General features: G+C 36.8%; 3 protein-coding genes across 3 annotated transcripts; 2 read left to right on the top strand and 1 right to left on the bottom strand.

Annotated features, from left to right (window-relative positions):
• Positions 1 to 278: 278 nt before the first annotated feature.
• Positions 279 to 2,525, bottom strand: LOC126700728 (uncharacterized). The gene is made up of 4 exons (XM_050398922.1): positions 2,335 to 2,525; positions 2,110 to 2,171; positions 1,089 to 1,528; positions 279 to 914 (listed from the first exon to the last, which is right to left on the bottom strand). The coding sequence occupies exons 1-4, from the start codon at positions 2,523 to 2,525 to the stop codon at positions 279 to 281; spliced, it is 1,329 nt and encodes a 442-aa protein (XP_050254879.1).
• Positions 2,526 to 8,009: 5,484 nt separating this feature from the next.
• On the top strand, positions 8,010 to 9,621 carry LOC126700019 (UDP-glycosyltransferase 88A1-like). The gene has a single exon (XM_050398001.1). The coding sequence runs from the start codon at positions 8,830 to 8,832 to the stop codon at positions 9,478 to 9,480; it is 651 nt and encodes a 216-aa protein (XP_050253958.1). The 5' UTR covers positions 8,010 to 8,829; the 3' UTR covers positions 9,481 to 9,621.
• Positions 9,622 to 11,304: 1,683 nt separating this feature from the next.
• On the top strand, positions 11,305 to 13,654 carry LOC126700727 (cytochrome P450 704C1-like). The gene is made up of 6 exons (XM_050398921.1): positions 11,305 to 11,331; positions 12,321 to 12,363; positions 12,408 to 12,468; positions 12,543 to 12,802; positions 12,936 to 13,237; positions 13,466 to 13,654. The coding sequence occupies exons 1-6, from the start codon at positions 11,305 to 11,307 to the stop codon at positions 13,652 to 13,654; spliced, it is 882 nt and encodes a 293-aa protein (XP_050254878.1).
• Positions 13,655 to 14,033: the final 379 nt, after the last annotated feature.

The following is a 14,033-nucleotide window of genomic DNA, read 5'->3' as shown; positions in this document are numbered from 1 at the left end:
TCTTTCTATTTCTTCCTTTCGGAATGGTCATGGTTTGTTTATTAAAAAAAAAAAAAAAAAAGAATGTTGTCTTTTACTACAATTGCGCCCACACTTTTTTTGTTTTGTTGAGAAACCAGACCTAGGGGCCAAGTAAAATTTCAAAGAAAGAAAATTACAAAACATCCCTTGTAACAAGGGGAGCTAGATCGTCAGGTATAGAGCCCAACCAAACCTGTAACTCGTTACCTGATTTAGAATGTCTAGCTAGAAAATGAGCAACCAAGTTGCTTTGATGCTTAACATGGGGTAAACATACAAACCCGAAATTCAGAAGCTAAAACAAGAGAGTCTTGTAAAACATGTCCATACTCAGGTTGATGCATCTCTTTGGCCAGCAGAGCTTTTATAATTTGCTCTGCATCTCCTTTGAACACAGTATCCATTAAATTCAGCTCCTTTGCAAAATTCAAAGCCCTTCGGCATGCTAAAGCTTCAACCATAGTTGCTGAAATTGTAATTGGAATCCGCTCAGCCAAGGCACCAACCACCCTTCCATAGGAATCACGAATGACCACACCTAATCCCGCCGTATCCATCTCCGAGAAGACAGCCCTATCAAAATTGATTTTGAAATGATTGTGAATGGGAGGAATCCATCGGGGAACTCTAATAACAGTAGTTGTAAGTCTTCTATCGTCCTTTTGTGCAGTTTTAAAATCCAGCAAGTACAATTTAGCTTTGGCCCAAATTTGGCGGTATTCAAGGATAGATTCACCCATACATGATGCATTTCTTCTGCCCCAAATTAGCCACATTATCACAGCCAACAAATCAATATCCAACCTATCCTTCCTCAAGAACAAAATTGCTAAAAGATCAACAAAAGGAAGGAACTTCTGCCCAATGCACTTCCTCAGCTCTACATCACCTTCCTAAATCACAAACAACCTTCTACAATTCCACAAAGCATGGATCGTATCTTCACCATTAGACTTACAATATGGACAGTAAGTTGATGTCACTACTTTTCTGCGCCACAGGTTATGCAGGGTAGGCAAGGCTTCATTTGCCGCCCTCCACATCAAGTGCTTAACCTTATGTGGTACCTGTAAGTTCCATATACCCTTCCAGATTAGTTTATTACCTCCACCTGATGAACTACCTGGCAACAAATTCCTCCCCTGTCCTACAAATAAATGGTAAGGTGATTGTGTTGTAAATTCTCCATGATTGGAAGGCAGCCACACTTGCTTGTCTGAAACAGTTTGCCAACTCAAGGGGATTCCTTTTATCAACTTTGCTTCATGAGGTAGAAAATTTTGGTCAATCAAACCAGCTCTCCACGTGTGTGAATCTTGATCTATAATATCACAAACCCTTGCATCCAAAGCCAGCCCTGTGACTGGAAATAGAACTTTGGCACTTGAAATTTGGGGCAGCCATCTGTCACCTCGAATTTGGATAGATTCACCATTTCCAACTCTCCACACCCTTCCCAATTTGATAACATGTTTAGCATTAATGATACTCCTCCACTTATAAGATCCTTTATTCAAGTTCGCACACTCCATGATAGAACAATTTGGGAAAAACTTCGCCTTGAAAACTTTATGAAATAGACTCTCTTCATTATTAGCTAGGCGCTAGGTTTGCTTAGCCAAAAGCAAATCATTAAAATTCCCTAGTTCTCTAAACCCCATACCTCCCTCACATTTAGGCCGACACATCTTCTCCCTGCCAAACCAATGAATTTTCCTTTGATCACCTCTATATCCCCACCAAAACTTCCTAATGAGGGTCTCAATATCATTAATAAGCTCTTTTGGTAACTTGAAATAGGACACGATATAAAGTGGGGATTGCTTGGATAACTGCTTTGACAAGAATTTCACAACTCGCTTGTGATAATAACTTCTCCTTCCAACCCTTCAATTTTTTTCCATATTCTCTCCTTTATAAGACTAAAAGACTTCTTCTTCACTAGTCCAACCAGGGAAGGCAGACTGAGGTAATACTAACAACTTTGGGTTGTCGGAATACCCAAGAAATTAGTGATAGCATCCTGGGTATGTGGTTGAGTGTTAGAGCTGAAGAAAACGTTTGTCTTTCCTCTATTAATGGACTGACCTGTAGCTTGTTCATAAAGATAAAGGAGAGATTGAATCTTCACACACTCGGAGACTGTAACTCTACAAAAGACCAAACTGTCATTAGCAAACAACAAGTGGGAAATTCTTGGACCTGCTGGGCACAAAGACACTTCCCTAATTTCACCACCACTCTCAGCTTGTTTGAATAAAACATTTAGACCTTTTGTCACCAATAAAAACAAATAAGGCGATAATAGGTCACCTTGTTGGGGTTATCAAACCATGAGGTTGACCATTAAGCATAACCAAGTATGTAACAGACCTGATACACATAGAAATCAGATTTATCCACCTTCGGCTAAATCCCATCTTCTCCATAATCCTCTCCAAGTAAACCCATTCAACGCGATCATAGGGCTTACTCATATCAAGTTTCAAGGCCATGTAACCCATCTTTCCTGTTCTTAATGCATCATTTCGTGAGCAATAAGGATATTTTCTGTGATTAGTCTTTCTGACATGCTATCAACTTATACAGAACATTACTCAGACTAATGGGCCTGTACTTGGAGACTTTTCTAGGACTCTGAATTTTTGGAATCGAGGTAATGAAAGTGTGGTTAAGGTTGGTAGGGATAGTACTTGTATTTAGGACTGATAACACCACTTCTGTGACTTCCCGACCAATTTTTCCCCAAAACTACTTATAGAAGAGTGGTGGAAGGCCATCCTGCCCTGGAGCTGTATTCGCATCCATTTGCTTAAGAGCAAGCTGCACCTCTGCCTCTACATAAGGCTTAAGCAACTCATCATTCATATCGGCTGATACCCTTGTCTCAACCACATTTAACATAGGGTCCAACTGTGTGGGATTTGGCGAAGTAAATAAAGAGGAATAGTACCTTGTAAGTAATGCCCCAATTTGATCTTCCCCTTCCGCCCAGCTACCCTGCTCATTCTCTAATCTCGAAATGAAATTCCTTTTATTCCTCTCCATTGCATAGCAATGGAAGTATTTAGTGTTTTGGTCCTCATACTTGAGCCAATCATTTTTTGTTCGTTGATGCCACATAACTTCCTCCTTGTCCATCAATTTCTAGATTTCATCAGTGAGTGCTTTAACCCGAATATGCCCCCTTCCACCCATTGATTCACCTTCTGCCTTCAACAATTGTTTTCTCTTTCATGCTAGTTCAATGCGAATATTGCCAAAGATGGATTTATCCTAGAGTTTCAACTGATTTTGGCAATCAGCTACCTTTGTTAACACTTTACCCATAGCATCCCCCTCCAAGCACCTATCCCATGCCGAATGGACCACATCTTCGCATTGGGGTCATCTTTAAGCCACATGGCTTCAAACCGAAAAGGTTTCTGAGCTGGATAAAAACGCGTATTAACAACATTAGAGGCTAACCATAAAGGCTTACGATCAGAAGACAAACCTTGCAAGTGGTGAAGATGACTTGAAGGGAATTTCAGGATCCAATCAGCTGAGGCAAGAGCTCTGTCTAACCGAACCCATATAAGATCACCATCGAACGCTTGTTGCACCAAGTAAATGGCAAACCTATATAACCCAAGTCCTTTAACCCGTAGAAATCTTGACAATCTGAAGTCCTGCATTTGTTTTTCAGGCTGAATAGCTCCTCCTGATTTCTCTTCGACTTTGGCAATCTCATTAAAATTGTTGATACACACCCATTGTAAGTTAAACTGAGATGCAAGATGGCAAAGCACTGACCAAGAATCTTCCTTGTTGGCCACTTTAGGAGCTCCGTAGAATCCCATGAAGCAATTTCGCCCACACATGAGTAGCAATATATACTACAATGATTAATTAACTTTTTTGTTTTTTACTATGATTGCACCCACACTGTCTTTGTTTTTAATTTTTTTTCTTTTGAATATTGAGCACCTGTTTTTGTTATTAAATAGTGGGTCATGTTAATGGTTGCCTTAAGATTAGTTGTTAATAAATCATATTAAAAGAGTTATGACATTATATTTATGAAAAATATAAAAAAAAACTTAAAAAAAAATTTAATTACTATGTTGTTTTTCTATAAAATATTTTTAAAAAATGATTAATAAACTAATGCCCTTACACCCATTCGTTAATATTTCCATTTTCTTAATTAATAATATTTTCATTGACAAATGGGTTGAGCTTAGCCATGACCAGCATGGGTTTAAACGTGGTTGAGAGAAGAGCTTGTAAATCCAAAATCATGCCATAAGATTGCACAGGTTATCTATATTTGGGGTAAATGTATATTTTTTCAGCCAATAATTTTAGAATGAACTTTCCCTAATTTCCATCTCTAGTAAAAGACTAAATCTGAGCAACCTCATCATATTTTAGTCAAATTTAATCATTTTTGTTACTTTAACTAATCTATTATTCACACACAACTACATCAGGCTCAACCAAAAGCTCTGCAAACTGCAGATCTTCCATCTCTAGCTCGAATCCATGATCTCCGAGCGTAACCCACCCCCACCACCATCAATGAACAGATCATCTCAAACCTGGGATGTTGTTGAAAGCCATAGCCCACAACGTTATTTTTCTTTTCTGCGGACGAGAGAGAGAACAAATAAAAAAATGATTCTAGTCTGGTTTGGCGATGAACAATCCTTAATAATTCGGGCGAGGTACTGTTCAAAAGCTACATTTTCTTGTTATTGTGTGGAGCCTGATGTGGAGCATCTGGCAAAATTAGAAGCAAAAGTAATCCAGAAAATGTTAGCCTTCATTAATAAAAAATAAAAATAAAAATTATGCAATAAAAAAACAAAAATAATCAATTCATAACTAATAGCAAAAAATTCAAAAGATTAATCTAATTACATAAAGTTTAAACATGTAGAATTCTCCTATATTGGCCTAGATGAACTTGTAATATGAACTGAGGAAGACCAGCTTAGATTGGTTTCACTTTGTTTTGTTGTTTGTTTTCATTAGTAATAAAAGTGACGCTGTTCTAAGAAAAAACACCTATACTTGAAGTAGAAGGAGCTTTTGGGGAGGTACAATAGACCTCTGAACCCACAGTCCCAGATCTTCCAAGTTCCAACCATGCACATATAATTGTTTGAATCCCAGACCCCTCTGTCCTTAAATGGTGGAAAATGAACATTTTTGAATGATGAAACTGTAGAATTCTTGTTCTAGCTGTTACTGATTAAAACATCAATTTTGGTGGGGGAGGCCAACTAATATTTCATACGGGTGGTAACCTTGCATATACATACAGTCCACGCATTGCTGGCTCATGAGTTAACCAAACAATCCTTGTACCGTACCTCTCACTCACTAACTGCCCATCAGTGAGTTTCGTGAAATATTTATAACCAGAAATAATGAGTGAAATTTTTAGATTGAAATCATAACGAGCAGTTGAGTGCAACTAATATTTCATACAAGTGGTAACCTTGGATATACATACAGTCCACGCATTGCTGGCTCATGAGTTAACCAAGCAATCCTTGTACCGTACCTCTCACTCATTACCTGCCCATCAGTGAGTTTGGTGGAATATTTATAACAAGAAATAATGACCGAAATTTTTAGATCGAAAACATAACGAGCTGTTGAGTGCAAGTTCTTAATTATATGGCTAGGTGGAGAATTTAGTGTTTTACTTTTGTAGAGAAGTTATAGATATGCTAAAAATGTAGTTAGAATTCTAGGAAATATTTGTATTGATAGAAGAATAGAGTATTGCAGCACAACTCTTTCTTTTTTATTTTTCCGATGTTCCATAGCTTTCATTTACACATAATATCTATTTATAAATGTATTAAGTCAGCTAGATTACTACACAACTTCCTGCTAGAGTACTACACAACATACTTCTAGAGTTTGATGGAAATTACTTCTTGAATGACACCTAGTATGAGAGGTGTCTTTCTTCAATTTTATTTTGCTGACTATTATTTCTTCACTTGCTAGATTGTTGACACCTAGTTAATACTTAGAGCATCCACGGCCCAAATGGTATATTGTATATGTTGAGATATTTTACCATCGCAACTTTCAAATGTCCAATCCGACTTGCAAAATGTGCCAATTGTAAAATTTTTTACAATATTGCTACAGTACCATCTTATTTGTAGGATGGTATTATAGCAACATTGTATAATTAAAAATTATTATAGGGTATTCTTTGGCTTGCCCTCTCCCCCATTAGAACAGTTCCTGAGAAAAGTGATAGACCCATCTTTTATACTCCTCTGCATGCGGGCAGCTCGTTCAAACAGTTGAGGGAATGTTCGGAAATCTCTTAGCACCATCGCTTCCTTGATGGGCCCATGCTGGTTATCGATAACCATTTGTACTGCATCTTCCTCTTGCTCTCTAATTCTTCTCATTACCTTCACTCTACGCTAAACTCTCATCAACCCAATGGAAACGCAACGCAAGTAGTCATCATCCTCTTTGTCTCTTTGATCGGCATGGTGGCGCGGTTGAGTTGGAGGTTAGCGTGGTGGGTTTCTAGATCGGCAAGATCTGCGGTGGTGGTTCTCTGCGTTTTTCCTTCTTTGTCAACTCTCTCTCTCTCTCTTTCATTTTTCTTTCTCCGCATGGGTCAACAAAATCAACTTCCTTCAAGCTTCCTAGAGGGGAATTTGCTTCCTTCTAGCTTCAACAAAATCGAGCTACCTAGCGGCGAATTGAGTAATTCGGTTTTCATAAATTTTTGTTGTGTTTGTAGGTGAAGATTGTGTGGCTTCGCAGTGGTTAGCAATGGAGATCGCAATGGGTTAGTGTTGGTTGCGTGGATTGTGTGGATCAAGTGGGTTGTGATCTGTGTGAGAGTGGGTTTTAGATCGGTGGGAGGTGGTGGGTTGATTTCAATAGGTGTGATTTTGGTGGGCAAAAGCGTGGTCAGTGGATGCAGCGGCGTGGGTCTGGTGGCACAACAACTTGGGCAGTAGGTGCAGTGGCGTGGGTTTGCTGGTGATGGCTTCGATGGGTTTGAATGGGTTTAAAAAAGGTTTGAATCGGAGCTCTGATGGCTCCAATAGTGATTTATTTATTTTTTAAATGGGGTTGACCGTGGGTTTTTTTTTTTTTTTTTTTTTTTTTTTTTTTATAGTGTTGACAGTAGATTATGGGTTGCCGATGGTGGTGGTGGTATCAGGTGTGTGTAGTGTAGCGATGGTGGTGATTGTGGTTCTTGAACAGAAAGAAACTGAGAGAAAGAATAAATAATGTGTGGTATTGTAAATGATGGTGATTGTGGGATATATTATTTTGTTGTGTAGAAATATTATTTTAATGAGTAGAATAGGAAAATAAAAGTTAGGATGCTGAGAGTATTGTAAAATTGTATTGTATAATTGATAAAGTGACTGTTTGAGATGGTGAAATAAGATATGATAGAATTTCCGGTTGGAGATGCTCTACTACCAAATGCCAAATGTAAGCATTTTTTAGCATTTAAGACCAAAATCTCCACTCCATCAGAAATTGTAAAAGCCAAGTATTGCAAAAAAATTTGCAATACTGATATAGTGCAATTCTACATGTAGAATTGCACTGTAGCTGAATGGTAAACTCTCATATTATTATTTAATTTTCTCTTTCCTACTTTTTATTAAATGCACTGTAGTTAATGTATTGTATTATAGATGATGGTGATTTTAGAATATATTATTTTATTGTGTAGAAATGTTATTTTAATATGTTGTATTGTACAATAAAAATTGGGATGCTGAAATATTGTAAAATGATATTGTATAATTAATAAAGTAAATTTTAGGATGGTAAAGTAGAATAAGATGGCATTTTGAGGTGTGAATGCTCTCAGTGACCCACTTGATAATTACAAATTACATTTTAACACGAGCTTCACTGCTATGTACTCCGGGCAGTTATAAAAAGAAACCCCATTGAAGCTCCTTATGATCATCTCCATTAGTATTGAACTTAGAAACTGGCAAACACTCCCATACTAATATTTCGACAGCTATGGAAGCAATAGTTCTGTACCCAACACCAGCCATTGGCCACTTGATTCCCATGGTGGAGCTAGGCAAACTAATACACACATACCACCCTTTACTCACCATCCACATACTCATTGCCCCTGCACCCTACAATGCTGGTTCCACATCTCCATACATAGCCTCTGTCTCTGCCACTAATCCCTACATGACCTTTCACAGTCTCCCAAGTGTTACTCTTCCTCCCCCCACCTCTCTCCACCATGAAACTCTTATCTTTGAGCTCATACGCCTCAACAATCCCTATGTCCACCAATCTCTCCTTTTTATATCCAAAACCTACAACATCCAAGCGCTCATCATAGATTTTTTCTGCTTTAATGCTCTTTCTGTTGCAGCCAAACTCAACATCCCCGCCTACCACTTCTCCACTTCTGGCGCCGCTGCACTTAATTTTAAACTATATCTCCCCACCATTCACAAAAACACCACCATGAATTTCAAAGACCTCAACACCCTCCTTAACATTCCTGGACTACCACCATTATTACCATCTTAGGATTTGGCAAAACTATTAGGCGACCGTAATGACAAGGCTTACGAGTGCTTTCTAGACGGCACTATCAGCTTGATTAAGTCAGCAGGAATAATTGTGAACACGTTTGAATCGTTGGAACCAAAAGCTATTCAAGCAGTATCAAATGGCCTATGTGTCCCGGACGGTCCCACGCCACGTGTTTACTACATAGGACCATTGATAGCAACTTACAATGTAAGAAGTGATCACAATGAAGGTGAAGCCATGCCTGAGTGCTTAACGTGGCTTGACTCGCAGCCCAGTCAAACTGTTGTGTTTTTATGCTTTGGAAGTTTGGGTTTGTTCTCAATAGAACAGTTGAATGAAATAGCTTTAGGGTTGGAGAGGAGTGGCCAAAGGTTCTTGTGGGTGGTACGAAATCCACCTAGTAAGAAACATAGCTTGGCTGTCTCAGTTCAGACTGACCCAGATTTAGATTCTTTGCTTCCAGAGGGTTTTTTGGACCGTACCAAGGAGAGGGGCTTAGTAGTGAAGTCATGGGCACCACAACTGGCTGTGTTGAATCATGACTCGGTGGGTGGGTTTGTGACTCATTGTGGATGGAACTCGGTGTTGGAAGCTGTGAGTGCTGGTGTGCCAATGGTGGCATGGCCTCTTTATGCAGAGCAAAGGTTCAATAGAGTGGTGTTGGTGGAAGATGTGAAGATTACTTTGTCGATGAACGAATCGGAGGATGGGTTTGTGAGTGCAACAGAAGTTGAGAAGCGAGTTAGAGAGTTGATGGACTCGGAAAGTGGTAACAAGATCAGGGAACGAACACTTGCTATGAAAGATGGAGCTAAGGCTGCACTGAGTGAGGGAGGGTCATCTCATGTTGCATTAACCAAACTTGTTGAGTCGTGGAAGCGGCAATGAGTTGAATCTGTGCGGAACTTAATCTAGCCTTTACTACGTGTAATTAAAGAACAAAAAAAACCACATCATTTTATCATTTTCTTATTGGTAAAACTTATTGGAAGAATGATTAAATAATAAATATTATTGACAGTTTTTTTATGTTTCTCATAAATAAGATGTTAAAATTTTTTTATTATGATTAATTAACAATTACTTTAAGGGCATCTGTTAATATAATCCAAACTTATTATATACAGTGAATGCATATAAGTGTCAAATAACACCGATTTTCAACACTATTAAACATTTGTATGGATACACTAAAGTGTGTTATAAACACTACTCTTTTTCTTTTTCCTGCTTTTGGAGTGGTGCACAAAAGATTATTTAAAGCTGTGCGAGCCAATACAATCATTCGCGCCATCACAATATTGTTTCATTAACTTCAAATTTCATTTTGGAATATTACGTAAAAGTAATTAACTAGGAAACCAACTATATACCATTGGCAAGTTTTATATCTCTAGTTTCTAACGCATAAAATGTTGTGCAATTTGGAGATTTCTAGAGGGAGCTATGATCATTTATTTCAAATTGATTCGGGTAAAATCAAAATGTACTTGGAAAACAAAGGATATTTAAGGACATCTGTTAACATAACTTAAACTTATTACTATATACAGTGAATGCATACAAGTGTCAAATAACACTGATTTTTAATGTTATTAAACACTTGTATGGATGCAGTAAAGTGTGTTATAAATACTACTCTTTTTCTTTTTCTTGCTTTTGGAGTGGTGCACAAAAGATTATTTAAAGCTGTGCCAGCAAATACAATCATTCGCGCCATCACAATAATGTTTCATTAACTTCAAATTTCATTTTGAAATACTACGTAAAAGTAATTAACTAGGAAACCAACCATATACCATTGGCAAGTTTTATATCTCTAGTTTCTAACGCATCAAATGTTGTGCAATTTGGAGATTTCTAGAGGGAGCTATGATCATTTATTTCAAACTGATTCGGGTAAAATCAAAATGTACTTGGAAAACAAAGGATATTGAATTCTCTTCTAGCTTGGCAGTGACTCCCACACTCACCTCCCCCTCTCACTCTCTCTCTAACTATTGTTTTTTTTAATGGAAAATGCTAACGAGTACCCTTAGGGTACTGATTAAGAATCCAGTTAAAGAATGTTTTTATGGGAAAAGAAAAAAAAACAATTAATGTTGTGAAAATATTGTGCTTAGGCTTATAAATTAACCAATGTTTGAAATGGTAAAAATAATTAAACATAGTATATTGGAGTATATTGGATCCGGTGAAACATAAATCGGAACTGTTGAGAGTGAGACAAAAGATTTTTAAATCATGGCAACTGTCAAACCCATCGCACCTACAAGGGGATTTTTTTTTCCCCTTTCTTTTCAATTTTTGGTAAAACACAAGGATTGTTATATCCTATTCACTTTTTGTTTTACACTATTTCCTTTTTAATATAAATTAGTCACAAATCCGTGCGATGCACAGGAAAGCTATTGATAACTTCCCTAATATGAAAAAAAATATCAATATTATGGTATAATTTATATACCAAACCAAAAAAATCTATCACTTACAAAGTAATAAAATCTATCACATGTACTGAGATATTGTGATAACTAAGAGCTTGAGATCATATTTAAAAAATATATAACTGAAATAAGTACACTCCAATATGATTAATAACACAAATATAGTTAACTTCATACTCATTCATTCAAATATCTTTCATATATTATATTAATCATTCTTGATGTCCAAGATATATCTAAATTCTAACATTGCCAGTAAACAAAGATGCTAGACTTTAATGGGATTGAAAAGGCAACATAATGCCAATTTACACAATTGCTAAAATCATCACTTTCCACTATTGAGAGAGAGAGAGAGAGAGAGAGAGAGAGAGAGAGAGAGAGAGAGAGAGAGAGAGAGAGAGAGAGAGAGAGAGAGAGAGAGAGAGAGAGAGAGGTGGCTATTGTGATGAATCTTTTAAGAAGAATCTACCCTTTACATTTCTTTTGATGTAAGCAACCCATAACAAAATAGATGTACCACGTTCAAAGCATGCAAAGGAGGCCACCTACCATTATTCTATCACCAAAGTGGAATTTGGCCGATAGCTTCAAAAAGAATTTGATTTGCAAAGGAGGTACCTACCATTATTCGGGTCTCTTTCAAAGACAGAAATCGGTCAAGAGCATTTATGAATATAATAAGTCTAAAGGATAATTTAGTGATATAACAATAGGGGAAGTGGCAGCATAAATAACATCTAAATGCATCTTATAGGGAGTAATAATTAGCATAGCAGCTCCTTTTGAAATTTGGATCAAACATATCTTTGCAACTCTCCAAACCATTTTAAATCATAACCATATCATTGAAAAAATTATAACACTATAGGTCATTGCTTTGTTAAATCTCTACCTAAAAAAATATCAACCAAAACCTATAAAGTAATCCACAATTGACAAATTAACAAATCAAAACTCATTCTTTTTTTGATAGGCAACCAAAGATTTATTGCACAAAAAAGGATATCATGTTCACAACAGTAAAAACTCTGAACATTGACAAAGCAAAACTCACAGTTTGCCAACGTATCTAAAAAACCCCTTCACAATGTCATCAAATATAAATCTAATGTCTATGCCCAATGGAGTGTATAAGAATTAGGGAGATGTTGTGGCAAAGGTAATCCCAGCCTATAAAGATTGTTAGTATCAGAGAGAAACAAAATGTTGTAAGCCTTCTATAAACTTGCCAAGGATCTTTGGTCTTAGGAGCTTTTTGTTATAAATTTTTACTTGCAGCTTGGTATTAACATCATCCACTTAAGATCCCTTGATGTGATTGTATGTAATCATGGTAGGCACAAAATTGGCATCATTGTATTAGTAACAATTTCGTGTTCAAACTAATCCACAACAAGATTGAGCAAATGAAGAATTCAGAGGACAGAATCTTATGTGAGTAGACTTTAGCTAAAAGTTCCTGTTTCATATTAGTTTGTACATGCATGAGATAAATTTGTTATCATGCACAATGCAGATGAAGAGAGAAGACATTCTATCAAGGTTTCTGCAAGTGACAGAAACTGATCCAACATACTTAAGAGATATAATTCTTCACTTCATCATAGTTGGAAAAGACACAACAGCAATCACAATTGCTTGGTTTATTTACATGGTCTGCAAGCATCCTGCTGTGCAGTCGAAAATTGCAAAAGAAGTGAAGGAACCCACTGCATGTCTTTTCTTCATTATTTCCTCTTTAAGACCAACATGTACCATGTGTGTGGTTCCAGAGTAAGGGTTCACCAAAATTTTTCAATATCTAGAATCACAATATTCTTCCTTTTACTGCAAAGTAACACTGCATATTCATTGGTTGTTAACTAATAAGGACATGTACATTGCCACCATTAGTTTCCCAAATGTCTGAGAGCAGCTTCCTAGTAGGTTCCCACTTATTTGACATGATTCCCTCAAATGTAATTCTAAACCTTAAATTTCCTTGCTTACAGGATGCAGAGATATGCTTTTCTGATGATACTCTACCAGATGGATACAGTGTGAACAAAGGAGATATAGTGGCATACCAACCTTATGCAATGGGTAGGATGAAATTCATATGGGGTGATGAAACTGAGGAATTCAGACCAGAGAGATGGCTCAATGAAGAAGGAATATTCCAGCCCGAGAGCCCTTTCAAGTTCACAGCCTTCCAGGTTAGTGTTGGGACATATTGCATTTCTACTTTTTCATGCTTTAGGCTTTAATTTTTGTGGCTAACATTGAATTGTCTTTGAAGTAACGTAAACACGTACCTATACAAATTTATTGCAAAATTACATATATACAATTTTCCTTTGATGCAAAGTCACCTCTAGTGTAGAAAGTTAAAGTCTGTTGTCTTCTTGTTGGAGAAACCAAATTAAATTTCTACTGGTTTACAGGCGGGGCCACAAATTTGTGTAGGAAAGGAGTTTGCCTATAGGCAAATGAAGATCTTTTCGGCTGTCCTGTTAGGCTGTTTCGAGTTCAAAGTGGCTAACGAAAATAGAACTGTCAATTACAGAACAATAATTAATCTTCACATAGATGGAGGTCTCGAAATTGAAGCCTTCCACAAGTGTGGAAAGTAGCATGGTATCTTATGAGTGTGGAAATAAATACCATCTAACATTTATATAGATTCTTTTTATTCAAAATATTCCTTGTTTAATGGAAATTCTCTATTGCCAGAGTCCCTAAAAGGGAAAAGGTGTATTGTAATGTACAAAGAATGATGTAAGACTTTTTATGTGATTATATATCCTATGATCAATGAGTCTAAGCTTGCCATTATAAATAAAGAACTGTACAAATTATCAAGGCACTCTATTTCTAGAACAATTAGGTAAACAACCATTTCACTATATTCTACCCCCAATTAACAGGTTGAGTGAAAATAATAAACATATAGGTAACATCTCTTTTTAAATTAAATACCTTAGAAACAAAGATCTACCAAGCAGCTATCTA

This window comes from Quercus robur, chromosome 9 (assembly GCF_932294415.1).
Source record: "Quercus robur chromosome 9, dhQueRobu3.1, whole genome shotgun sequence".
Taxonomy (NCBI): Eukaryota; Viridiplantae; Streptophyta; class Magnoliopsida; order Fagales; family Fagaceae; genus Quercus; species Quercus robur.
This window is presented reverse-complemented; position numbering and strand designations above follow the sequence as displayed.